The 26,840-nt window shown below is 41.7% G+C and overlaps 1 protein-coding gene across 2 annotated transcripts in view; it reads left to right on the top strand.

Moving 5' to 3' along the window:
• The window catches only part of asic2 (acid-sensing (proton-gated) ion channel 2), a 572,447-nt gene that overhangs the window by 280,919 nt on the left and 264,688 nt on the right, over positions 1-26,840 (top strand). Inside the window, exon 1 of one of the 2 annotated variants that reach the window (XM_079564462.1) lies at positions 16,035-18,048. The exons of the other annotated variant lie outside the window; for it this stretch is intronic. Coding sequence (XP_079420588.1) covers positions 17,359-18,048 — 690 coding nt within the window. The 5' untranslated portion in view covers positions 16,035-17,358. Of the gene's footprint in view, positions 1-16,034; positions 18,049-26,840 lie in introns of those variants that run through there. 2 annotated transcript variants of the gene reach the window in all.

Below are 26,840 nucleotides of genomic sequence, written 5' to 3'. Positions count from 1 at the left end.
ACCCGTGTGTCTATAATGTTACTGGTTTCTTTTACGCCTGAAAACATGCACAATAGTAAGGATGCACCGATACCACTTTTTCTAAAACCGATACGAGTACGAGTACTTTGATTTAAGTACTTGCCGATACTGAATACCGATACGAGTACAAGGCATTTTCTTCAACATACTTTTTGAAGTGAATAGACGGTTTTTAGATTGACTTTTTCACAGCAGATTGGTTAATAATTAGTTAATTTACTCATTTACATTTCCTTAAAGGGGCTAGATGCAAGTTCACCATGTTATACTCTCTACTGCCACCTCAGGTCATACGTGTAACTGCACCTTCTATATTAAGCTCGTGCATGACGGCAATTCGGACCCGAATTAACACGTTTTTGAGTGACAGTGCAGGATTTTAGAGGCAGTTGTGGTGAACAGGTCTGGGCTCATTCTATACATTAGGACATTGTTGGAACATGTAGGGGGAATACATACTTTTAACATTTTTAAACTCTGCATAGTCCCTTTAAGCAAAGTAGGCTACACTTATATCAGAAATTATATTAAGAATTAATCAGATGCCATTTTATTTATTTATTTATTTCTTTAAAGACAGAACAGCTCATGTCCAACGGCTCCTCAATGCTTGTGCTTTATTCATTTATCTATTTTTATTTAACAATAGTATTGAGATGGTTGCTTATTACTGCAGCTAAATGGTCTCTTGTCGCCTTTACTTCAGCTGCGTGTGGATTTTCTCGTGTGTTTATAGCAACTTTGCCAGTAGCTACAGTGTTTTGATTGTTTTGCTGCAGCTCCTTTTTTGCTCAATATGGACATGCTCTATCTCTTTATTTGGATTTTCTGAGGACTTTTTAGTTGTGAGCAATTTTAGCCTCTATCATGGAAACACTGCAGGCTTCACTCTGCAGCACTAACAACATTTAGCTCTGGTTAAATCCAGCACAGACTCTGATTTTGGGAGTGTAGTCTGTAATAAAGCTCTATGTGGAATATTGTATTTCCAAAGAATTCTCCAGTTTGTTACTATTTTCTCTCCACCCGTCGGCCACACGTCAAGTGGTGTCGGTTTCTGGTATCGTGACCTCATTAATGAGTACGAGTATGAGTACAAGCATGCGGTATCGACCCGATACCCGATACTGGTATTGGTGTCAGTGCATCCCTACACAATAGGTCCCCTACCAGAGAGGAGCTTCATGATCTCTGTGGTGCTGTCCTGGCTAAATTAAGGCTTTTTTGAGAAGTCCACTAAATGCTGACTCTCAGACCACTCTTACAGCTACACTTGACCTCAGACTCAAAACTATTGGAGTGATTTTCATCAATATATCGACTGAGTTGCGTCCATTGGGTTGAGGATGTTTTGTTTCCATCTTCAGACACTTCTTGCATTGTAGTCAAAGGTCAAACTGTCTTACATACAATACAACGCCTGATCATCAAAGTGAAGCGTTTTCTGCTCGATCAACCCACTCCAGTCAACAGTGTTTGAAAATCTCTACTATGATGGAAAATTCCCAGATGAAAGACAGGCCATCACCATTTCAATAGAAGCAGAAGCAAATAGATACAAGGCATTCATTACATTTCTCCCTCCAATGAATTCAAACCAGTCAAGCAATCAGCAACCATTGTTTGATCTACAGTCTTGTTTTTATGATTGTTTTCTGAGAAGATTTCAACCTAAAATATTGGACACTGATATTCTGATGTGATTTCGCCAGGCACATTTCTAAACATGGCTCTAAACAAAAGTAAGATTCCAAACTTTTGCAGAGATATAAACATAAATCTTCAGAGTACAGCAACTGTCAATGGTTTGTCAAGTCTGATCTCGGGAAAGGGGAGAAGTGATACTTATAAGCTCCAAATAAAATGCAAATTAAAAATCTGTTGCAGCCAGTGCGAGCCAGAAGGGAAAGTTAAGCCCATCTTTAATTCATGAGAGCGCTTACTGTGTAGTACCATGAGGCCAATCTCCGTTTCCCACCCCGTTAAGAGCTGCTTCTTACAAGGGTCAGCTCATCCCCGGGGAGACGGTCAGACATGGACCCCGCTTCACTGCGGGTCGTGCACCGTTCTTATCCCTATCCAGCTGAGACACAACCGCACACACACAGTTTACTATCAATAGCTTTCACTTTAGGATTGTGGTGCATGCTGAAAATGAATATAGGGGGATTTTTTTCAGACATTTCTGTGGAATTTGTTTCCTTTATAGCATCTATTGTCAAACCGTATTGTCTGATAACAGGGTTTTGAGGGTTTTGGATTTACTATTGCAGCAACACATTATCATTAAGGTAAATCTAGCCTGCCTCATGACGGTCTAACACAAAGCCCAAGAGCTTCCATTTCTTGACTGTAATTGTCTGAGTTGACTTGTTTTTTTAACAGAGTATAGAGCAGGCGTTCTAAATACTGCACAAATAATCGTACAACAGAGTATTGTACATGGAAGTAAGGTTTTTGAATTTTGAATTCATCTATTTGATTAGGGACAATGCACAGAAGACATTAGTCTAAAAAAGAACCAATGTCATGTTCATAAAAGGTACACAGAATACGCACGGAGAAGCATCATTATTTCACTCTCATCATAAAAGCACTTCCCTCTTCAAGAAACTATCACTCACTCACCGTTTATACCATTTTTTACACCAAGGTGTTCAAATTTGCTTTGATAATAACCACTGCTTGATCAGGTGTGTACATGTACTTTAGTTTGTGTATTAAATAATTTCATTTCGGAGCGCGTTCCAAAGGATTGCTGCTTTAGAAAACACTACACTCTCCTCTGACTGTCGACCGCATGGCTCAAGAAGTTTTCTCCGAGGGCATTCAAAACTGAAAAAGTCCTTTAGATTAGACATAAAACATCTTCAACTGGACTGTCTAAGTCCATGAATAGATTTGAATTCATCACTTATAGTTTAAATCTTTCCTGCTTGCCTCTGAACGCTTTTGATGCAAAGCATCTGGCACAGAAACAAAGTTATTTTCAGGAAATGTATGCATGCACAAACTTATTGAAGGCATAACATGTCCATATTCTAACGGAAGCATGATGAATCTGTAGCAGACTATGAATAAACGCTAAACCACATGAAGTGAGGATTTTGAAACTAATGCCTGTGTAACAGTGTAATAGACGCCATTATTGACGGGCACACTGTGTACTGAATTTATCCTCTGGAGATTAAAGAAATGGATTTAACAGTGTCCATATAATCCTCTTTTTATCGAGCTGTAATTCCAAAACTAATTCTGAGGCGTTCAATACCCTTCTGAATAGATTGTGTAAACATTCTTAGCATGTCTTTCTAATGCCCCACCCATATTCATAACAAACAGGACAAACATAAATCAAGAAATATTTATACAAGATTCACTTTTGCATCCACATTCTGAACAAAACTCTGACTTGAGCTGTAAGTCATTAGTGAACACGGCTCTGCAACATTTTTCATTTTGGGCACAGGGGAGCCCAAACTTTTTCAAACCGTACATTCATCTGTGCATTTGGAGATTGTGTTTGATAGTTTTTACTTGCAATGCTGCGGTGTAAGAATGTTCGGGGCAAATTCCTTAAAAGTATAAAATAAAATGTGAAATAAATACTGTAATTGTTAGGATCCCCTGCTGTGCCCCATGATAGAGAAACAAATGATCAGTGTGCACGACAGTCAATAAGCATTCTTAGAACTGTTTTTGAAATATGGGATTTCACATTTACATACGTTCCTCTAAATCAAACAAACCAAGCAACTGCAGTGACATTTTTCTGTGAATCTGAAATCTCCGCAATGTTTCTGTCAGAGCTGAAGCCTAGTCCAAAACATCATACATCGTAACTCTTGGAATCCCTTGAAAGAGCTGTAGTTATTAAGTGTATTTCATGGTTTGCTTCTCATGCAGACTTCTGGCCTGGATCAGACCAGTTTATTTCCGTTCTCTGCACGTTTGCAACTATTTAGAAAGAATGAATAGTCATTGAAATACTGAATGATGCCACAGGGTCACCATTAGAATAGGTTCAAGAAAAAGAATAGTTTCATGTCATGTTTATGCACATCTTTTGGCCATTCAACTGAATATTTAGCTTTTACTTGTTAATAGTTATTGCAACAGGCCAATTTTTCATTTCCATGTACATATTTTTAAATACCGTATTCTCTGGTCTGTAAGTAGCTCTTTTTTTCATAGTTTGGCAGGGGCTGTGTCTTATACTCTGGAGCGATTTTCTTTCCTTTTTTTTGATTCAAATGTATAATTTCACATGCCACTAGAGGGCACTGCAGGCTAATCGAGCAGCAGAAAGAAAGTTTGGTTACTTGACAACAAAACAAAGCTAATCACGGGCTAAAAGCTAGATCGGCCACAGCGAGAGGGACGAGTTCGATGGGAGCTTTTAAAACGTGCTGCCGGGAGAGGCTTGTCAACGGTGCAGTCACGCCTCTGTGCCCAGGTCGTTGCCACGGCGATTGTTCAGAAGTGACACAGAGGATGATTTCTATGGATTGAGTGATTTGGAGTGAGATCGACAGTTTGGTATGTTCTTTATGCTATACAGACGGCATCGCGTCATCGAAGGGGGCGTGGCTTCGCCGAGGGGGAAAGCAGAATCTTTAGGGAAACACAATCTTTCACTCTTTTTAGCCATTTTCTGGTGGATTATCAACTTATTTATCACATACAAGTCAAGTCAAGTCCAAATCGGGTCCATATGGATATTTTTTCTACAGCAGATTGTTCAGTAGAAGCGAATAAAAGGCAGTGTTAGCATTAGCACAATGCTAGCATGTAGCATCATGTTAGCCTTCTCTGTTTTTTATGTATTTATATGGGCTGTTGAACCACTTTGCTCCTCCTAAGTATTTGTTAAAGTAGTTTTTGAATAATTAGAGAAAGTCTAGATTTTTCTCCAAATTGTTTTCCCCCTTAACAGAGATGCCGTCTGTATCTATACTTCTCTGAACTGTTTGACTGTTTTGTGACGTTAATATACCAGACACCTATTTAGTTCATTGTTTATGCTCCCTGTAGCTAGCCATCAATGTGTTACGTTAGCATACCATACACCTGTTCAGCCTGTTGTTTTTTTCTTCATTAGGCATTTTGTGGCTGGTGCGTCTCATACTCCAGAGCCAGAAAATATGGAAATATACGTTGGAATTTTGTTCTCAAATTAACTTCCCAATTCCTAGGCCGTTTGGAGGGTTGATGAAAATCCTCCCTGGAGTATATGTGGGTTTGCTCTCCACTCTTTGATGGCACTGGGACCTGGCCTGGGGGAACATCACTTTCTCCAATAAAATAACCTCCTCGGCCCTACCGCTTGGAAATGTTCTCTTCCTCCTTCGACATTCATTCACTCACGCGGCCCTTACGAGGCAGCAGATAGAGCTGTTATTGTGGCTGATGTAATCTCGTTCACCCATGTGGACTCCAAAACTCCACACACCGAAGGCCACTGTAGCTGTTTTACATATCATTAACAGTATTATAAGACGCTTGGCCCTGCTTCTCCCTGATGGGGCGCAGGCTTGCAGCTCGAGTTAAGTCGTGAAGGTTACGCACCGCACCCAAAGACTAATGGCCTGTCTCACTGTACACGCGCATGCTAATCACTTGTTTGATTGATAGGGCTGCTCCACAACGCTAATAGCATCATTAGCTAAAGCTGTTGTCACATATTTGGCACTGAGCATTTTATTTTCCAAGGTTGCGTTTGCTTTATCTTTCCCCTTGTATTAAGGAAGGGAATTGAGACAGGTTAATTTGGAGCGCCAGAGACTTTGAGATATTGCCGTTGCTTATAGACGTCTTTTTTGTGCTATACATGTTGCTTTTCTTCCTTTTAGACACGATGTATCATTGAAAATAGAATCAAACCACACTGTTGATCGAATTTAAATTTAAAGTGATCTGTCTGTAAGTTTGCAAAGTAAACAATCCTCCCAAGTCCTCCCCGCTCCCCTCCCGATTGAACCAGAAAACCACCTCTGGCTTGGGGAGAGCAAGAACAAACTTTCCAAAGTAAATGATCACGCCTCCCTATTCACTCCTGATTGGACCTGGCAGGCCGTTTCACAGGAAAGCTCATCTCATTGGTCAAAGTGATAGCCCGGGAATTCTGATTAGTTGTGGAAATCAACAAAAGGAGGGACTTTGTGGATCATTATTCAATATTACTTAAATTAATATAAAATTTCAGATTCAGGCAGTGCAATTTATGACATTTGTAAAACATTTAAATGTACAGACTATCACTTTAAATGTGTTTTATAGAAATCCTGTTCCAGAATATTGGCCCTCCACACTGTATACACTTCAACATGTGGCCCTTGAAGAGAAAAGGTTTGGACACCATTGACATAAGCACTAATATTTTATATTTTATAATAATGTCAATATAACAAAAAGTCCGTGGCCTTGAGCGCTCTCTACAGGAAGCAGTGGATACGGTGGGAGAACTGTAAAAAAAGAAGCTTTGACTTGGCTAGGGACAGCTAAGCACCTCGATTGCAGACCAGCTCAGAACAGGCCCGACGGCTCAGAACAGGCCCAGTGATGGATTTATGGGCCTCACAAAATGTAGAGGGCAGTTTCCGGTTTCATCTACGCTCATATTGAAGTTTGAGCCTATGCCCATCTGTGGCTGTCTGCATGGCCCTGCTGAAGAAGTTTCTCATTAGTTAGCGGCTGTGTTTCTGAATCAGGGCTGGAGATGCAGTTGCTGTGGTAACATTGAGGTGAGCGTTTAATGTGCCTCTAAAGTCAGACAAACCTGAACTCATGTGACACCTTTAAAGCTAATGGCAAGTAAACAGCAAATGGATGTCAGGAAAACAACTCGCCACGTAGAGCCACTGATGATATATAAGTGCAGTTCTGGGAACAGCGAAGATACTGCGCAGAACCCTCAAGCTCCCAGGCCTCTGGTAGAGGACCCGAGCTTGGAGGAAAAAGAGACCGCCCACGGAGGGTGAGGAAGAGTTTTTTTTTTTTTAAATACAGTATATATATAGATATAGATATAGATATATATTTAAAATAACAAATACAACAAATAATAACTTTTACATAGGTAATCCTCTCATTCAGAAAACTCACTTGCAATGCTTATTCACTGTTGGAAATGTAATTAAAACTGTGCTGTATGTTAATTACTCTAAGAGAGCCTAAGAGTGTCACCCCCTGCCAAAAAACAAACAAAAAAAACATATTTTTTTTTATTTTATTTTTTTTAAAGCTAACTTGTGAACCTGGGGTTCCAAATGTATTGGACAAATGAATTAGCGCAGGGCCATTGGAGAGCCGACAAGGGCATGATCTGTTCAGTGAAACATCAATCTGTATTTAAAGTATATCAAAGTATAATCACAGGCACCAGGGTAAACACTGCCACCACATTTTTAACACATTTGCTCAGTTTAATGCTATTAGCTGCAAATGTTTTGTAGGAAATCAAGAATATACAGTTTCATTTTATATTTCATGGCCTTAATGGATTAAAATAAGCAATAATGTGCCATTGCCTTGACAAAGACCCAAGGGTCGAAACGCGTCGGCGTTTGAATAGAAGAATTACTAAATCCAGATGTGCCTCGGAAACTTCATTTTCCACATTCATCTGCTTCTGCCCGCTTTTTGTGAAGAGCACCTGGTACCACAAACGATCGAGATCCAGTGTGCACCTCCGGCCTTCCCCTTGTTCAAGCAATAATGTGTCTCAGCCAATATGACTTTCATCAAGATAGAGAGTTACAACATGATTGTGCAAAAGCACACTAAACAAGAAATAGACTGACAGCTTTGCTTCTGTCAGTCTACTCCTGGGCTGCTGTGGTGACAGTGGTATCTTACCACCACTGCGTGTGGAGCTAATGAACAATGGCAACAACGCTTTGAGAAGCGTGTTCAGGCTTCACACTTGCACCATTCTTCATATTTTATTTTTATATTGTTAACATCTTTACTAGAACATAATATTGTTCCTTTACAGCTTTTGAATGGCCATGTCCAGCCCTATCCCACCATATGGCATTTGTTTAGAAGTGCATTCGGGCAAAGTGCAGTCAATATCCTTGTCTCTAAACTGTATTAACAGCATCAGCAGCAGGTGGCCTGCAGCCTGCCTGTAGCCAGAAAACTCCTTTCACCTTTATTGATTTGCTTAAAGACTGACTCTCCTCATGGAATCAAACTGCTGAGCTGCAATTATTCTGCAGTTGATCATGTTAGTTTGTATCCTCCATAAAAACCTTCCTGTGCATAAACGGCAAATTGCAATTTTAGTATTCTCAGCCGTGAATAAGTGAGTTCTTATGCATTGCCTTGAATACATGCTCTTCTCCCTTCAGGGATCATTAAAGCTTCATGTAATTAAATGTCTAATCTGGATGTGGCCTTGGTCTTACATGTGGAGTGTGCCGAGTGGCGAAGGTCACAGAGAGAACAGACTAAGTCCACTTGATGTTCCTCTATTTTAATGAGTTTAAGTATTGAAAGAAAATGTGTTTCTTAAACGCTGAGCTCGTTGGTATGCTTCTTCTGTACGTGAAATGCCAGAAGGCAAGACTTAAATTGCTGCTTTTTTTTTGAGTCAAGGATGCTTGTTATTACTGAAATGATATGTGCAAGTAACTTTTTCTCACAAACTTTCCATAGTAGAAAGGTGAACATTTTCAACACACCAAACTCTGGGATGTGTGCACTGCTTTCAGCTCAGTTTGGATTGAAGTGGCACTGGCATATTAGCAGGTGTTCTAGTGAATTGCAAGAACAAAAAAAGAATCCCAGAAAATGCAATAGCGTGGCAAAATCTTCACTTATACATCAAACAAAATTACACAGGTTTCACTTTTTGCATCATCTTCACACATTGTCATGAATATAAAGTCACCAGGATTTCCAGAGTGCATTTGTATTAGCCTAAAATAACCTAGTGCACTCCTACTGCTGAAGTCATTTCCGCTGTTGTTTGAAATGGAAGAAATTTTCCAAAAAATAATTTGTCGTGCAGTGGAGACTGATGACTTTATTTCTGACCATTTCCTGAAAGTCTGATAACTGGAATTTCAACCAGGTTTTGCTACCTTTAATTTAATGAGGAATAAGAACATTTAGATATAGTTTAGGAAATTGCAGTGATATTTAAATCACAAGCTCCACTTCCTGATGTGTGCACTGTAGTTTAAGTAAGTAAGTAGGTTTGTCCCTGTTCCAGAGCGTGGTGTCCTGCACTGGTCAGCTCCACCTCCTCCTTCCTCTTCCTCCTGTGCAGCTCCCTCCGCTCCACAACAGTTTTTCACCATCTTCTGGGAAGAGCTTTGCAGTTCATCTGTTTTATTCTCCAGTGAACGTCCATTAGCCAGAACAATAGAAGGCATGTGTGGCTTAGCTGTGAGTCTCGTCCATGATACCTCCTCGTTTGTCCCTTCCTTGTTTCCTGTAGTGCCTCTTGTGACGCCTCCACTGTGCTGCAGGTGCGTGGGGCTCTCGGTGCCTCTTCAGTGTCTCAGAAGAAGACATTTGTAGGTCTCAAATGGGTTTAGCTCATACAATAGCTGTTTGATTACTATTAAAAAGCTGCTTTCTTCAGGACCATTATGGACTCTCAGCAGTAAGTTAAACAAAAGTGTACCAAACCCCACAAAAACACAGCAAAGATATACAAAAGTATCCAGTAAAACAATGTGGAACACAGAAACCACAAATGCAGTTTGCAGAAAAAGCCAAAAAATTCAGCTGTACCGAGAGAGGGGGAAGTTGCTGCTTGTTTACACGTTGCCACAGACACCATTGCAACCATTAAGGCCTACAGCATGTTTTGTGGTCATACGTTTTTTACGCAAATAGTTTTGTCAAAAAAAAAGAAAAAAGAAAATAATTTAGACGTGCATGTTGGTTACGATTGTGTAGAAACCACTGCAAGCCCTTATTTCAGGCATTTGTCACACTCAGATAAATCCTTTCATTTTGGCACAGAAGAGAGGTGGAAAATTGCAATTAATTAAACACTTTCTATGCCGTCCAGGCCCTATTCCTGATGATTTTTCTCTCCTGTGGAATAAAAATTGTGTGTCCTTCAGTGATATGATGATACAAAGTCTAGACTACAGCCTGCATTTAGATCTGGCCCAACGATCTTTTATTAAAGCTCTTTGTGTTTGGCTGTTGTGGAACCACAGTCGTCCGAAATGTTGCCATGTTTCTAGTGTCCAGTTGTTTTGTTCTAATTTTACAAGATTTAATCAACTACCTGGATGACTGAGAATTGACATAGCCATTTTAAATCAGAACACGTTGTTGATGAATGCCGCGAGCCACAAGGATCAGTGTTGTTAGCGCACCTCATCTTTCTTCTGTTTCCGGTGTCATGACCTCCCCCGCTCATCCAGAGACAGGGCCGCCACTGTTGTCATGTCCCGTCATTATTCACTCAACAGGGAGAGTTTCCCTCTACTGTACACCTCACACATGTGCACAACCTGGAGCGCCTTTGAATTAACCGATTAAAAAAGATTCACAGAAAAGGTGTGTAAATATGTTGACATTGAACCTTAGTTTTCAAAATATACAGACCAGGAAAAACATGACAATTGGAGGTGACAGAACCCTGCATCATTGATGGATGGGACAAGTAAAGTACACCTTAACATCAACATTCATTTTCACATTGATCAAACTATACCACAAAACCAGACAACAGGAGCACATTACTCTTGTGCTTTCCTCTCCACTGACTTCCTGTGACTTTTAGAATGTTGCGTTTTTTTTACTCATTAATTGTCCGTGAGAGTAAATACTACACTGACAGAAAAGACAAAGGGAGAGAAGGATATTGTTCATCCAATCACACAATGGAGATCATTTTTTTCACTCAAACTTGGCTGTAAATACTGTTTAAGTGGTGCTAGCCCGCAGTTAGCTTTGCCCATTAGCCTGCTAGCTTCTTCTTCGTGATTCAATTAGTGTGTATGGATGACTCCGACCCGGTGTCAGGGAAGTTGCTATTGTGGTTTTCTGGCCAGAGACACCAGGTGGAGATTAAAGACCCCCCAATCATCCCATTAACACTTGTATTACCCCCAGAGGGACTATGAAAAGGATTTAGTAAAGTATTTAGTACTGCTTGAAAAGACTTGCTGAATTTGCACCCTCCGGGCAGAATATTGAGGTACAAACAAAAAGCCAGAGGAGATCGAGCCTTTGCTGTTGCCGGCCCTAAACTCTGCAACTCTTTGCCTCTGGAAATCAGAACGACCTCCTTTGTTGACAATTTCAAGTCATTGTTGAAAACGCGTCTCTTTAGGCTCTGGCTTTTAATTCAAGCTGAGCTAGACATTTTTTGTACATTTTTGCAGCACTTAATATGCTTTTTGTGTGTCTGTATTTTTGCACTGAATATGGAAAGCACTTTGGAGCAGTCCTACACTATAAAATTAATTATCAACGTTGTTCCCTTTCCTTCTTCCCCCACCGTTAAAAGGGAGCAACACTAAAATCACATTTCATTTCAGTCAAATTGTCCTGTGACTTCTGTCTCTTCATACATTGACATTGAACTGGTCATTGTTATTATACAGAAGTTATTCGTAACACATTGTTTTGACATTCAAGATGTCAAGATGCTCTAAGCCGATTAAGATTCCACCCTCCTGTTTAGGAACAGCTCTCTTGGGAAACCCTTCTCCAGACCTTGGGACCGAACCTTGCTCTGTAGAAGCTGAAACCTTTTGTGCATATTTCAGTTCAATGGGGAGCTAACCCAGACCTAGAGAGCGTGTGGAAACTCAGCCTGTTTTTGAGCTGCGTACACCACCAGTCTGCGCCTCATTAACAGCGGCCTGTGAAAGTTTAATTGAGGTTTATATTTATCCCTATCATGACCACTGTAGCCTGATTTGTCCTTTGATCTCTCTCTGTTGTTGATGAAAGAGGGTGAATATTTTAGAGGAAATGCGGCGGCGCGGCATCACCCTGCGTCCGTCTACAATGCTGTGTAATTGCTTGTGACGCTTGAATGGCTTTCCCCCTAATTAATCAGTGATTTCCCTTATGTTTTAGAACTGCAAATAGGAGATGGCGAGGGTCTGAGCTTTTTGTTTGGCCTGACTGCGGAAATGGACTCAAGCGCTCTCTTATTGCCTCCAGCTACTTATTCGGCCTCTGATAAAAACAGGTTGTGTTTGCATCACTTTTGCATATAGTCAGCTTCAAACTTTTCAAGCCCAGTATCACGCCGGATAACATTTCATTCATTACTTATTGCCTATACTTTTGCATTGGGAAGAACAAAAATGGATTTTAAACACTTGAACTCACTAAAGTCTAAACCAGGAGTTTTTCAAAACTGACAAAATGTTACATCTGGACAAAATCTTAAATGTGTAGATGTCAGATTGGCTTAATTATATGAAATGGTCTAAAATAAATTGGGGCTAAATACGAACCAGGACTGAAAGAGGTCTAAACCAGAAGATGAAAGAGGACAGCAGAATGCCCCTCAGAACTGACCTAGGTTTTTGCAAGTAGTAAACTTGGAGTAAACACACAATGCTGTACAAGGTCTAAACTATGTAAACTCTGAATCAAACCAATGTAAAACCTATTGACTGACTCTAGTGATGGGCGAGTGAAGCCTTGTAACACTTCGAGGCTTTCCTGGCAAAAAAGTCTCATAAGGTTTGAATTCTCAGAGCTGTTTCATTCTGTTTCAACACTGACCTCTTATGGACAAACTTGATTATTGCGAGTGAAGCACCAACACAATCATGTGTGCAAGAGAAGTTTCAAACAGGTGTGAGGCGGTTTTATTATTTGCAGTACAGATATTAATGTTCAATCATAGCCACCCTATGATTGGTTTGTGCTTCATGGAGCTCCAGTGGGCGGGGCCTATTCAGTCACCTGCTCAAACATCCACATGTGCTTATCTCTTCAAAAGCAGGACTTTGTAAGGAATAGTTATTTCTAGCTGGCCCACAGCCTGGCACACTTTCACCACATGAACACGGTTCAATGGAAAATGCGGGAAATACTTTATATTATCACTGATGATTTTCATTGCTATATGGACCAGAAAACATCTGTGGTTTACTTGTTGGACTGTTAAGACCTTTGTCACGTGACCAGCTGTTACCGCAACAGGCTCCGACGCAGTGTTTCGAAACAATCTTCTTCAGGAAGAGCGACACAAGCTCTAAAACACTCCTCCCTCCCAGGATACAATGACTGCACATTGACATAGGTTGGAGTTCACTTTTTGTTTTATGTTGAATGCATGATTCATGGCTATCGTCCACCTTTCTCTGGGATTGTGTGCACAACAGCGGTGCCCTACACGTGCACGCATGATGTCTTCTGTTTTTGCATTGATTTCTCTCGACAGTGTGAAAGGTTTCTTTAGGCTGTTGCGTGGGCGGATAGCTCCCGAGTTAAAACTGTCTCATGTCTCTGTCTTAAATAGATGATCACAGTGGTGTCATTAAATGTGGCAGAATGTTCAAGAACCGCACTGGGGTTTAGTCAAAATATTGTCATACAGCATTGAACAACATTGAAAATGAAGGGGCATATTTTTTGTAGAATCATAACAGCAGAGCACAACTTAATGCTGGATGGATATTTGAACCTTCTCCCTGTGGTTTGCGGACTGTGCAGATCTTATTTTGAGGTTGTTGGCAATAGCAAGCCCTAAGAAACATTGAAAATTGCACTATGAAAGGCAATTGCTGCTTTGAAACCCACACTCTGGACCGCATTTCTTTAGCATTCAAGGCATAATTCCCTTCCTGTTTTATTTATGACACGATGATGCTCAGTGTCATGTTTGTCTGGGTGCAGGCAGCAGTCGATGGCAGAGGACTATGTCGATATTTGATTGACAGGTGAAGGCCGGCGCATTATAAGAAGCAGCTTGTCTCGACTTAGAGGCTGCTCTTAGACTTTGTTTTTGTGCAATCAAATGTGTACTAATGGCTTTGCAGTTTGCCATGTCTAGACCTGTGTCAGTGGGTAAGATGCTAGACTTATTTGTTAGCAAAACAAGAGGCTATTTTAGTCATGAATTATTTAAATAAACAACTTCCTTTTAAAATTTGGAACACACAGTTTTCACACTGAAGTCATATAGTTCTGCTATTCACCACATTTACGGGGAGAACATGCTTATATATTCCGTTAATACAGTATCAGCACAAAACTGGTGAGGTCATTTATTTCTGTATTTGGAAAGGGTTGAGATACAGACTCGTCCATCTGATGTGTTTAAAATCAAATTCTCCTTCTCCTGCTTCACTCAGATGATGCATTGACCCTATGACAATATGGAAATAACTCATGTTTCCATTGACTTGTTGATGTAGTCTTGATTGTGGAGTAACAGAAAAACATATAGAACATGGTGTCCCAGCTGAGGATGAGCTGCCCGTTTTTTTCTGACAGGAACAAAACATTACTCCAGTCCTGGCATCAATTTTAAACTGTTGCTCCTCTATATTTGTGTGATTTCTTGTCTGCCCACGCTCCAGCCAGACACAGGAGGGCTTCCTCTCAGCTGCTAGGAAAGACAAAACTGAAGAGCAGAGGTGACGGAGCCTTCTCTGCAGCCGGTGGCCCCCAGCTCTGGATACAGTATTGCATTTTAAATCATTAAAGACGCTCCTTTTCTCACTGGCTTTTAGTTGAGCCGAGTATATTTATATTTTCTCTCAATTTTCTCTCAATGTTCTTCTTTTATTGTTGTTGAATGCCACTCTACCTGCGCTAAGACTGAAGGAATTTGCACTGCTGACATTTTATATAGTCGAATTTCATTTTTTAAATTTGTATTATTTGCATTTGTACACAAGGGCGGCACAGTAATAGAGTGGTTTGCGCTCGTGTTTCACAGCTAGAAGGTCCCGGAGGTGACCTTTCTGTGTGGAGTTTGCATGTTCTCCCCGTGCCTGCGTAGGTTTCCTCCGGGTATTCCGGTTTCCCCTACCACGAAAAACATGTACAACAGGCCAGAATGGGGACGACGGATGGAAATTAACCCATGGCTACAATCCGGAGTGGCTTGTTTACATGCATGAGACCTATATATTATGTTCATTAACATGCACAGTCCCTGCCAAATAAACCAAATAAAATAAGATACATTTATTTACTATTTTATTGATTGCACATTTCGCTTGTCTTATCTCATCTTTACTCATCTTACATAAACAATCATAACTATATATAATTATACATGTTTTGAAAATAAATAAGAGATAAGATAAGATGATACGTTATTGCATTCGATGAGAGAGCATCCGGCAGCAGCACCCATTCAGTGCGCACCACTCCTTTTCCACTCTTTTTTTTCTTTGGTGAAAGATCGTTAATACATACAGTACATTCTTTCATTGTTTTGTTTGCTTTTTTATGATGCACTTTGAGGTGTTTATATAATGTTATAAATGTGACATAAAGTTGACATTGACACTGACCTTAAAAGGGGCTAGATGCAAGTTGGCCATTTTATACTCACTACTTCCACCTCAGGTCATGCGTGTAACTGCACCTTCTAGCTTGTGCATGATGGCACTTCGGACCCGAAGTGACACCTTTTTGAGTGACAGTGCGGGATTTTAGCGGCAGTTGTGGTGAACAGGTCTGGGCTCATTCTACACATTAGGACATTGTTGGAACATTTAGGGGGAGGAAATGAGATAATTTTACCATTTTTAAACTCTGTGTAGTCCTTTTAAGTTTCAGTAAACTGTGCATTAACTGTTGCATTGCATGATGCACATGCACTTAAGAGGGTACTAACCTAAAAAGTTTGTGTTAAAAAAAAGCAAAACAACAGCCTGAGGCACATTTCAAATGCATTCCCATGATGCCGCAACAGTTCTTGAGAAAGGACACTGCACCCTCCCGCTCACTCTAAAGCCGTCCAAGTAATGAAAATGCATTCAATCAATAAAGCACTGATCAGCTGTTTCTGCAACCTAACGTAATCCAGTTATCAGTGTGCTGTGACTGAGCGCTCTTGTCTCCGCTCTCGCTGCCTCTCTCGCACATGTGCGGAGGATCTCCCTGTTCGCTCCTCTCTGCCTCAGCACCAGACCAAGCGGGGGGAGAGAGAGGCAGGGAAAGGGGACGAGTAAGCGCTCGCATAGAGACGGACTCCTCTGACTGGCTGCATGCGCGGACTGAGCCGTGGCGCAGGCTGAGCGACAGTCTGCCTCCACAACAAACACGCCGGGGTAAAAGTGGAGGAGAGAAGATCTGCGGAGGAAAAGAAGTCTCATGGAGCAACGCGAGCGGGGAAAGGCAGACAGGAGGTCGTACACATGGGGCTTGACTGACACCCGAGCGAGTTGGAGGAAAAGGAGGAGCGCAGAGTTGATGGATTTTGATTTTGGGGGGAAGGAGTATTTTTAGCCGCGCGGATGACATGAGAGGAATACAGAGGCAACAACAGAGGCTTGAAGAGGAGAGAGTGTGACAGCGCAGATTATCTCTGGTCCGGTTGGTCTCTGAGTGCGTGGCAGCGTGTGTGCGCCGGCTCCATGTGAAAAGTGTGTCGGAGCATGTTCCCGGCTGTGACTGCTGTGGCGAGGAGCGAGTCTGCCGCCGTTTGCTGCTCAGCCCCAGGAACTAATAACACTGGTTAAAGCTGGCCGCGAACAGGGATGACATTACAAAGGAGGCCAGGCATGAAAAAGTACCAGAAAACAAACGAGTGTGGACCACTTTTGTGAATTCAATTAAAGCTGGTGCAGGGAAGTGACAAGGAGCTGACAGACACTACTGAAGAAGCACCACTAGAACAAGGCGAGCCTCCTGTGACATATTGCGCCGCACCAACCAATTCCTCTGCTGCCGTCTCATTATTTTAATTACCTACTCCTCTTTCATTTCTTTCGCTCTGTGCTTAGCCCTCGGTATTTTGTATTCTGTCCTCCTCTGCTCGTCTCCCTCCCTCCCCTGCCTGCCTGGCTCCTCTCTGTGTCTCATCCTCTCTTGTTCACTGTCACACTAACGGCGCTGGATGCTGGAGTCACTCATGTAGAAGCCACCTTGCTTGGAGCACATTCGCTTATATTTTCTTTGTTTTTCTCTGCTGATTTGGCTGAAGGCAGCCATGTAAAGTGGAGGATGGGGAGAAACAACCAACAAGTAGGTGCTGCCTAGTTTCTAAAAGCTTTTGTTGCAGCAGCCAAAGCTCTGCAGACCCGTTATTTATTTGAAAACACTTTCAGTGAGACACGGTGGTGTATACCATCAGGAACTCCTTTATTTGTGTAGTTGGGCCAAATACTTCACTTGGTGTGGATTACAGTAGTGGATTTGCCCTGGAGATACATGTGCGCCCCAGCCCCTGCGGCCTGGCTGGGAGATGAAGGCTTACCTGTGGCTGTAGGCGCGCTTTGGGCTGCCATGGCCCTGGAGGGGCGCTGTCTTGGGCGGGGATCCCCGGCTATGCTCCGGAGGAGTCGACAGCGGCGAGGGAAGGCCTCTCTGAGCCGCCTCACCTCTACTCTGCTGTCCCGCACTCGCCTGCATGGCCTCAGACAGGTGTGTCTGCCCGGAGGCTCTGCAGGAAGGAGGGCCTTCTGGCTGCTGGCTCTGTGCACTTCTATAGGACTGCTGCTGTCCTGGTCCTCCAACCGCCTGCTGCACTGGCTCTCATTCCCCACTTACACTCGAGTCCATACGGAGTGGGCCAAAGAACTGCCCTTTCCTGCTGTCACTATCTGCAACAACAACCCCATTCGTCTGTACAAACTCACCAAGAGTGACCTGTACTTCGCGGGCCACTGGCTGGGCCTACTCCTGGCCAACAGGACTGTCAGACCCCTGGTGTTGGACCTTCTCCAGGAGGACAGACTCTCTTGGTTCAACAAACTGTCGGACTTCAGGCTGTTTCTGCCGCCCAGGAACTTTGAGGGAACCAACCTGGAGTTTATGGACCGGCTGAGCCACCAGTTGGACGACATGCTCCTGTCGTGTAAATATAAAGGGGAGCCCTGTGGAGCACACAACTTCTCCTCAGTGAGTACAGCTCTGTACCTGCTTTAAGAGTAAATACTTTAGTATTGCACAGAGAATAATTGTTCTGTATGGCTGTGGCTGTGTTTGAAATATAAAGTGTAGTAAAGGGTTTACAGCTCATAATATTAAAGAAAAGTGTTGTTGCTTCCTCTGTGGCCTTCATGAGCTGAGTGGGTTCATTTTCAGTTCAACTCATCATGCAAGGCATTGTTCCTGTTGATTCAGTGTTTTGTTGTAGGATTAATTATGTCTCGATTGCAGAAAAAAAAGACAGAAAATTGAATGCACCACCTTCTCAAGCTGCAGTTTCTTAGACTTGTTTTTTAAAGGCGTCATCAATCTGAGGGTTAAAAAGTTTTACTGTCTTATCTTCTTTTTCTCTATGAACTTAATGAGGACAAGAAAGGGCCGATAAACCTGTCTTTGCTCTTGAGATTGCTTTGCTCTGGGCCCGTAGTCGCACAAGTTGTGGAAGTTATCACAGGTCAGTCCACAGAGATCGCAGTGAAAAGCTGTACTTCCATTTATGAAGTGTTGTATTTTTTCTCAAGTGGTGCCATGGAGTCGGTGATTGCATTTTTATTGCTTCTGAGCCTCTTCTGTTTGCTCTAATGTGTCATAACAAAAGCAGCCTTCATTGTCGTTCCTCAATAGTTTCAATGCAGCCTTAACAAAATGCAGACATTATTTGCTGCACTCAATTTCATGAGATGTCAGTGCACAGTGGATGGTATTTTCTGACTTACTCCTGATGTGGACCTGGTTTTAGACTAAGGCTTCTCTGCCACTGTGCACATTCGTGGGCAACACTGTGAACTGCATCGCACAATGACACGATGACAGCACTTAGGACCCAAGCAATATATCAACTGCTAAAGCCAACTGTTAAAGCACATTATATTAGACACATAGAACATGTGAAATGGTTTCCGGACACTTTTAATCTTAACACTGAGCCAATTTTCCATTCATTTCCATCACTTTAATTCATATAATAAATAATTCCTTTAACAATAGATTAAACCGCTAATCATAACAGAAGCAAAGCATTAGCGGCAGTGGCTGTATTCAAAATGTATACCATATTGTGAACTAATCTGTTGTAGATCTTGTTTTAATATTTAATGTGGTAGTCCTCGGTGTAAATATTTTAGCGGCACTCATTTGGAGTTTAACATTAAATCCAAACAAGATACCGTCGGCCTGCTGTCATGCCATTCAAGCTTAATCAGAAGCAAGCCCCTGGGCATGTATCAATTAAGCATCTTTTGCTGTTCTCACTCAGAGACACCAATAATCCCTTCCAGCTAAAGTTAGTTCACTACAGGAAAGGCAAAGCTGTGTTGGCTGGCCATATTGCAGAGCAGTGTTTTCCCCAAAGCAATTTAGATTAGGATATTTGACGTACTGCGTGGAATGAAACATAAACCACTTTGAGCATTTAATACTATCAGACCTTTACACTATTAAAAGAAACAGTATTTCCGATCTTGAAACATTCTTGTATGCCAGGACAGAGCTCAGTCTTAATCAAGGTTGATGAGGGATTTTTGTACAGAACTTTTGAGCAAAGATATCACCTTGAAATACCAATGGGCGAGGCCATAGACTGATTGAATTGAGTGGTTTACTGCCCTATCAACTCACTGCAGTGATCTAACCTCCTCTTAAAGTGCTCCAAATTGATTGCAAATTCTGCCAATGACAACATACATGGAAGACCTTCAGACCCATTTGATATTGTAGCATTTGAACAAAAAGGCGTTTGAGGCTTGGTTGTCAGGGGAAAGCTTAAAGGGACTATACAGAGTTTAAAAAGTTAAAATTATGTATTTTCCTCACTCTACATGTTCCAGCAATGTCCTAATGTGTAGAATGAGCTTGACCTGTTCACCACAACTGCCTCTAAAATCCTGCACAGTCACTCAAATATTGTTACTTCTGGTCCGAATTGCCGTCATGCACGAGCTTAATATAGAAGGTGCAGCTACACGTATGACCTGAGGTGGCAGTAGTGAGTATAAAATGGCCAACTTGCATCTAGCCCCTTTAAAGGAAAAGGCCGCTTTTTTTCCATACTGAGATGTGTTCTTCTACCTGAGCTTAGACGAGTTGATGCGTACCTGTCTGGTCTTTGTGCGTGCGCTCAGCCACGCAAATTTTGTTAGCATTTAGCCTCTCCCAGCATTGCTATTCCACATTTTCCCTATTTTAATACAGTTACATGAGTAGTTACACGATCCAACTCTAGTTACACAAAATTAAGCATGTCGATTTTCTAAGCGGATAAAAAGGGGCACTATATTGTGGGGCGTAATAACATAGGAGCACTTCGACATCAGCACAGTAATATCGTCGAAGTTCTCCTATGTTATTACGCCTCACAATATAGTGCCCCTTTTTATCCACTTAGAAAATCGACATGCTTAATTTTGTGTAACTAGAGTTGGATCGTGTAAAGGCTCACATAACTGTATTTAAAGGGGCTAGATGCAAGTTAGCCATTTATACTCACTACTGCCACCTCAGGTCATACGTGTAACGGCACCTTCTATATTAAGCTCGTGCATGACGGCAATTCGGACCCGAATTAACAGCTTTTTGAGTGAGTGCAGGATTTTAGAGGCAGTTGTGGTGAACAGGTCTGGGCTCATTCTACACATTAGGACATTGTTGGAACATGTAGGGGAAGGAAAATACATAATTTTGACATTTTTAAACTCTGTATAGTCCCTTTAAATAGGGAAAACGTGTAACAGCTTGGTAGCTTATAACTTCTCCTCAGTTTGGAGCTATACATCCTGGGAGAGGCTAAATGCTATCAACATTTGCGTGACTGAGCGCACACACAAAAACCAGACAGGTACGCATCAACTTGTCTCCGTCTGGAAAAACGGTGGCCTATTCCTTTAATCCCACAATTCAAAAAACATCAGCTGGACAATTTGCACCAAATAATTGAGTCTCTCTTTTAGCCCTTTCTGAAAATCTTTCCAATATGAATGAGAATGTCAAGGTGTGATGCATTTCTTCCTTCTAATTCTCGACATTTCTCTTTGTGATATAATTGGTAGCCTTATCGCTCAGCCCTATGCCAGCTTCTTTCTTATTCTGCGCTCCAAGAAGAGCATGTTTCTGTAGCTACTCTATATTGTATATATCTCTGTATAAATTCAGTTTGACACATTGTTGCTCCCTTCCTGTCCTTTTCCTCATCATGTTTTTTCCTCAAAGGGCCCTCATACAGCTAACAGGCTCTGCGTGCTTTATCTAATCTCATTATCCTGTAGCAGCCAGTCTGCAAAAAGGCTCCCCAAAGCCCGTTCATTATCGCTGTGTTTAGAACTCTGTCAGTCCTGCACCAAAAAAGATACAACTTCGAGATTTAACCACATATAAAGGGACACATGTACTTCAGCTCTGTGGTAAATAAACGCTGCGGAAAGTGAATTGTCTTCAGAAAACGATTTTGATATCCAGCGGTTTAGGCTACTTTGAACTCACAAACAGCAGGAGGCTCGGGTAGAAGGGAAAAGAGAAGGTATAGCTTGAAGTTGAAAGCAAAAGCCGAGAATGATGGAGGCTGGAGCAGGTGGGAATACTGATGCGGGCCATAACTCTGAAGGTAGCGCGGTTTCTGGTGTAATACGCACTGTGTCATGTGGGAGGAACTACAAGAAGCCCCGGTCGATCGATAAATCTATTAGCTTTCGTGCGCTGCTTTATGGGGGGCTACTTTGCTCCCTCATCACCAATACTGATGTACTGAGAGCCACCATCCCCTTGTATTGACTTCACAAGATACAGATGCGCACCAAGTCAACGGCCCGGATGACAAGACATTCTCGCTGGAAAGTGTAACATGTTCTCAAACATCAGAGACACTGGGAAAATATAGTTGGAACTCAGTGTGTGTTTACTTTGTTATATAATGGAGAAAAGGCTTTTAATTTTAAGGCAATGTAATAACAATGAAAACCTATTCTTTATTATCCTGTATTACTAAAGGGGCTAGATGCAAGTTAGCCATTTTATACTCACTACTGCCGCCTCAGGTCACATGTGTTACTGCACATTCTATATTAAGCTCGTGCATGACGGCAATTCGGACCCGAAGTAAAACTTTTTGAGTGACAGTGCAGGATTTTAGAGGCAGTTGTGGTGAACAGGTCTGGGCTCATTCTACACATTAGGACATGGCTGGAACATGTAGGGGGAGGAAAATACTTAATTTTAAAAATGTTAAACTCTGTATGGTCCCTTTAATGTGCATTGATGTGTTGGATGAAATTCTGAATTTCTGAATTATAATGATTGTCAGTAGGTTTCTCTATTTTTCGATTTCTTTTCTATCAGACCAGTTGCGTTTTTCCACACCTGACAGTGTTATACACAGATGGACAAAAGAGGCAATTGAAATTCGGCCCCCGGGGGCTGTTTACCGGGATGAAGGGGCTTGTTTGCTTTCATACACCTGGGATGCTGTGCGGAAGAAGTCAGACTGCAGATGGCGCTGTCGTCCTACCTCTGCTGGGAGGAAAACCATGCCATTTGGAATCATTTGGCGAGACACAGCAACAGTACGTGACACCATCAGGAAGACTGCCAGAAGAGAGCAGACAAAACTGCCAGGTACGAAAAAACCACAGCTGGTCTGATGGAAAAGAAATTGTAAAATGCAATCACTGGAAAACCAAATGAACCTTTTTTGGATTAGTAGGTTTCTCTGTTTACCTTTGACGAGGGCTGCTTGCCAAATTATGTGTATCTCAGATTCATTGGGGTTTTCCATCTGACTGAGATTTACCCTTTTTTGTGATCAGTCTGTTAATAGTTAGGCAGAAAGAAAGTGAAAGAACTAATGAACTCCTGAACTAATGAACAAGACGGTGCTTTTATTTTGGTGTGCTGGATCGTAACAGGAATTCACTACTTGGGCGGCGTTGTCAATTTTAGTTGTGATTTTTCCAATTGACTTCCTGTTTCAATCCTATGCACCAAAATAAAAGCACCATCTTATTTGTTACATCAGCCGTTCATTGGTTCGACTTCTAACTATTAACAGACACTTAAAATGTGTGTATTTCATTTTATTCTTGTCATGTTGCAAGTTCCTGCTGAACCAATCAATGAGACGAGCTGTGTGCTTTTATTTTGGCGTGCTGCATCGAAACAGGAAGTCACTTCTTGGGCGGCGTTGTTAGGATTTGAAGTTATGCACAGAGTCGACTGAGTTACATTTGATCCTTTATTAAAGGGACTGTGCAGAGTTTAAAAATATTAAAATTAAGTATTTTCCTTCATGTTCCAGCAATGGTCTAATCATGTGTAGAATGAGCTCAGACCTATTCACCACAACTGCCTCTAAAATCCTGCTCCTTAATATAGAAGCTGCAGTTACGAGTAAGACCTGAGGCGGCAGTAGTGAGTATAAAGATGACCAACTTGCATCTAGCCCCTTTAAGGCCTACTTTCTTAGTTTAAGAAAAACAAGTACAACATTTCAGTTTATAGCATGGTCTGGGTGAATACTCGATTCTGATTGGCTGGAAGTTGTCCGTTCAAAAGTGATAATGTACACCTAGCCTGGCAACAGTTAAATAACAGCGAAATCACGTTCTATATCACTCCACTGCAGCTGTTTCCATAGTAACGATAAACAATTGAGCTGGAACTGCTTTCACGTAAAAGTGATTAAAAAGTGAGAGAACTCCTGCCTAGGACTTAAAAAAAACAGGCCCCAATGAACAGTTTCAGTTCGCGGGACCATGGTATAAGCGGGATAATGCACTCCGAGGTGTCCGTTATCAGAAATAACTGGTAATAACTGATAATGGATACCTCGTTGTGCACTATCCCTTACGTCAATGTCAAATCCTTCAAGGTCGTTGCCGTTTTTGTCATATCGCCGTCTTACCTTCCACCATTCTAAGACCCATAGTGATTTAAAACACCTCCTGCATGACTCACAAAAAATGGAAAATGAAGAAGAAACATTTTATTTTTATTCACAAGTCGAGTAAAACCCATCAAATGTGTTCTTAAGATGAGCAATTTTCAATGACTATCAACTAGTTTTGGATGATTATTGATGACTCATAAAAGTACCTCTTGCCGTATTATTTTTGCACATTCAAAATGACTTCTTTAGAAAGCAGTCCCATCTCTCGCTTGGTGTGTGTAAAAGAACAACCTCAGTTCGGTTTAGGTAACTGCGGCTGCATTGACAAATTAGGCCGAGCTCAGAGCCGGAGAGCACCATCTAATCAAGCTTTAGGCAACAGATGAAAAAGGTGGCCATTCTTCTCCTGGCAACAGCAATGCATCAGGTCTATCTCTGGAGGAATCTCATAATGGCACAACCACTGACCCTACATTTAACCCTGACCTACGGACTGGCTCATCAAGAGTCGCTGTGTGTCAGTGCATCTTAAGCAAGACTCTACAAGCTCTACCTTTGCCTTGTAATTGAGAGAGATCTTCAACATAAAACATTCAAAACATTTAATTTTAAGAATTCCTGTTCCTGCGGCAAGACACTTTATTGAGCTATTTGTGATTGGAGCATTGGTGATGATTTGCTGTTAAAAAAAAAAAAGATACGTGTGTATAGTTAGGTATCAATACAATACAGTGCAAGATGAATCGAGATTGGCTGATTGAAATGATCTGTTCCTGGTGCAAATCTCACCCAGGACCAAATCTTGTTAGATAAAGAGCCGGGGCATGGAAGGGCGGTCAGGCGCATCAGTGTCATGAGAAAACCGCACAGCAATCCGTCGGGTAAAGGTTAATCGATTTACCAGGCCTTTGTGTGCGAGAGAGCGAGAGTTTGAGGCTGCATTTCAAAACTCGTGCATTTGATAAGAAGTGAATCTATAATTTTGAGTGTGTAGACTTTGCAGATGAACGACATAAAGGCAACGAAAATGCCTTTAGCCTGTCATCTGCCAGATTAGGGTTAGGTTCAGGGTTGGCATTTATGTACAGTGGGTTGCATAAGTAGCAGCCCCTTTTAACTTTTTGACATTTTGCCATTCTATGGACCATACACAATAGAGAAATAATACCATAAATATTTTTTTTATGAATAAAAAACTGAAAAGTGTGATGTGCAAAAGTATAGCCCCCCCCTTTCCTTTTAGTGCAAACGATTGCCTTCAGAAGTTGAATGACGATTTCTGAATGATCACATGTTGACCCAATGACTAAATAGGGTCTACCTGTGTGTAATCTAATATCAGTTCAAATACAGCTGCTCTGTGATGGTCTCAGAGGTCTGTTAAGAGACTATAGTGGAGCAGACAGCATCATGAAGTTCAAAAACACACCAGACAGGTCCGGGATAAAGTTATTGAGAAGTATAAAGCTGGGTTGGGTTATAAAAAAAATTGCAACGCTTTGAACATCTCTCAAAGCACAGTTAAATACACCATCTGGATGGTGTGGCATCACTGCAAACCTACCAAGACCCGACCGTCCTCCTAAACTTACTGACCGAACAAGGACAGCACTGACCAGAGCTGTTCCCAAGAAGCCTATGATGACCCTGGATGAACTGCAGAGAGCTGCAGCTCAGTTGGGGGAAACTGTCCACACAAATCTGACCTCATGACAGAGTGGCATTTTTAAAAGAAAACCATATGAAGTCCCGTTTTCTGTTTGCCAGAAGTCACCATGTGGCCTCAAGGTGGCTTCTGGCAAACAGAAATCTTCATCCAACGTCTGAAGGCAATTGGTTGCCCTAAAAGGAAAGGTGGGCCGATACTTATGCACATCCCACTTTTCACATTCAAAATCATGTATAAATTTAGTTTCACTTCACGATTGTGTGTCACTTCACATAAATGTTCAATGAAATATATTTATGTTTATGGGAGGCCGATACCTATGCAACCCACTGTATATCCAAATCTCAAATGAAGACCTTACAGCCTATTTGCCATCGTGATACCTTATTTCAAAGCAAAGACCTTCTAGTTTCTACAAATATGTGTAAGATCTGTGTGAGTGAAACATAATTTACATCACATTTGCCATTCCTAACCCTAATCACAACCCTAACCCCTAATCCTAAACCTAAACCTAACTCCCTGATTGTGGGGACAACAATTAACAGGTTAAAAGTTACTTCAGGGATAATGAAGAAATATTTATGGATTAGACAAAGCCAGGAATTTGTCTCTTTTGTGAGATAAGATTCAGATTTGAGATTTATTGACATCGTCACAACGAACATCAACACTGTCAGAGTTTGATGTAAAGTGCCACAAGTGCATAAACCCCAGAATACCCCAATTCAGTGTAAACATTTAGCTCATCTTGGCATCAGTGCAACATTGTTATACAGTTATAGCATTCATTGTAATCATTGTAAAGTACAGGGCTAGGATACATGGAGGCAGTGCAATAGTGCAACAAAGCAAAGTCCAGTTCAGAGGTATTGTTCTGATGGATGTGGTTATTGTCTGTGGGAGGGAGGCAGAGAGGACAGAAGGGGAAGTGTTGCTGTCCGGGCCTGTATAGACCTGTTCCTCCTACCTGAAGGCAGCAGGTGGAACAGGTGATAAGCAAGATGGTAGCGGTCACGCAGGATGTTCCACCCTCCCCTCAGATAGTCCTGATGATTTTCCCCGCTGTTTTCACCACTCGCTGGAGAGCCTGCTGGACCCGTCTTAGTGCAGCTGCTGAATCCGTATGTCAGAACGCTGCTGATGGCACAGTTGTAAAAGTTCATCATCAGAAGTCTGGAGATGTGGCTACTCCTCAGCTTCCTCAAGTAGTAGAGGCGT

This window comes from Gobius niger (genome assembly GCF_951799975.1).
Source record: "Gobius niger genome assembly, chromosome: 10".
NCBI lineage: Eukaryota > Metazoa > Chordata > Actinopteri > Gobiiformes > Gobiidae > Gobius > Gobius niger.
The sequence above is the reverse complement of the archived record's forward strand: the minus strand, read 5'-3'. Positions and strand labels throughout refer to the sequence as shown.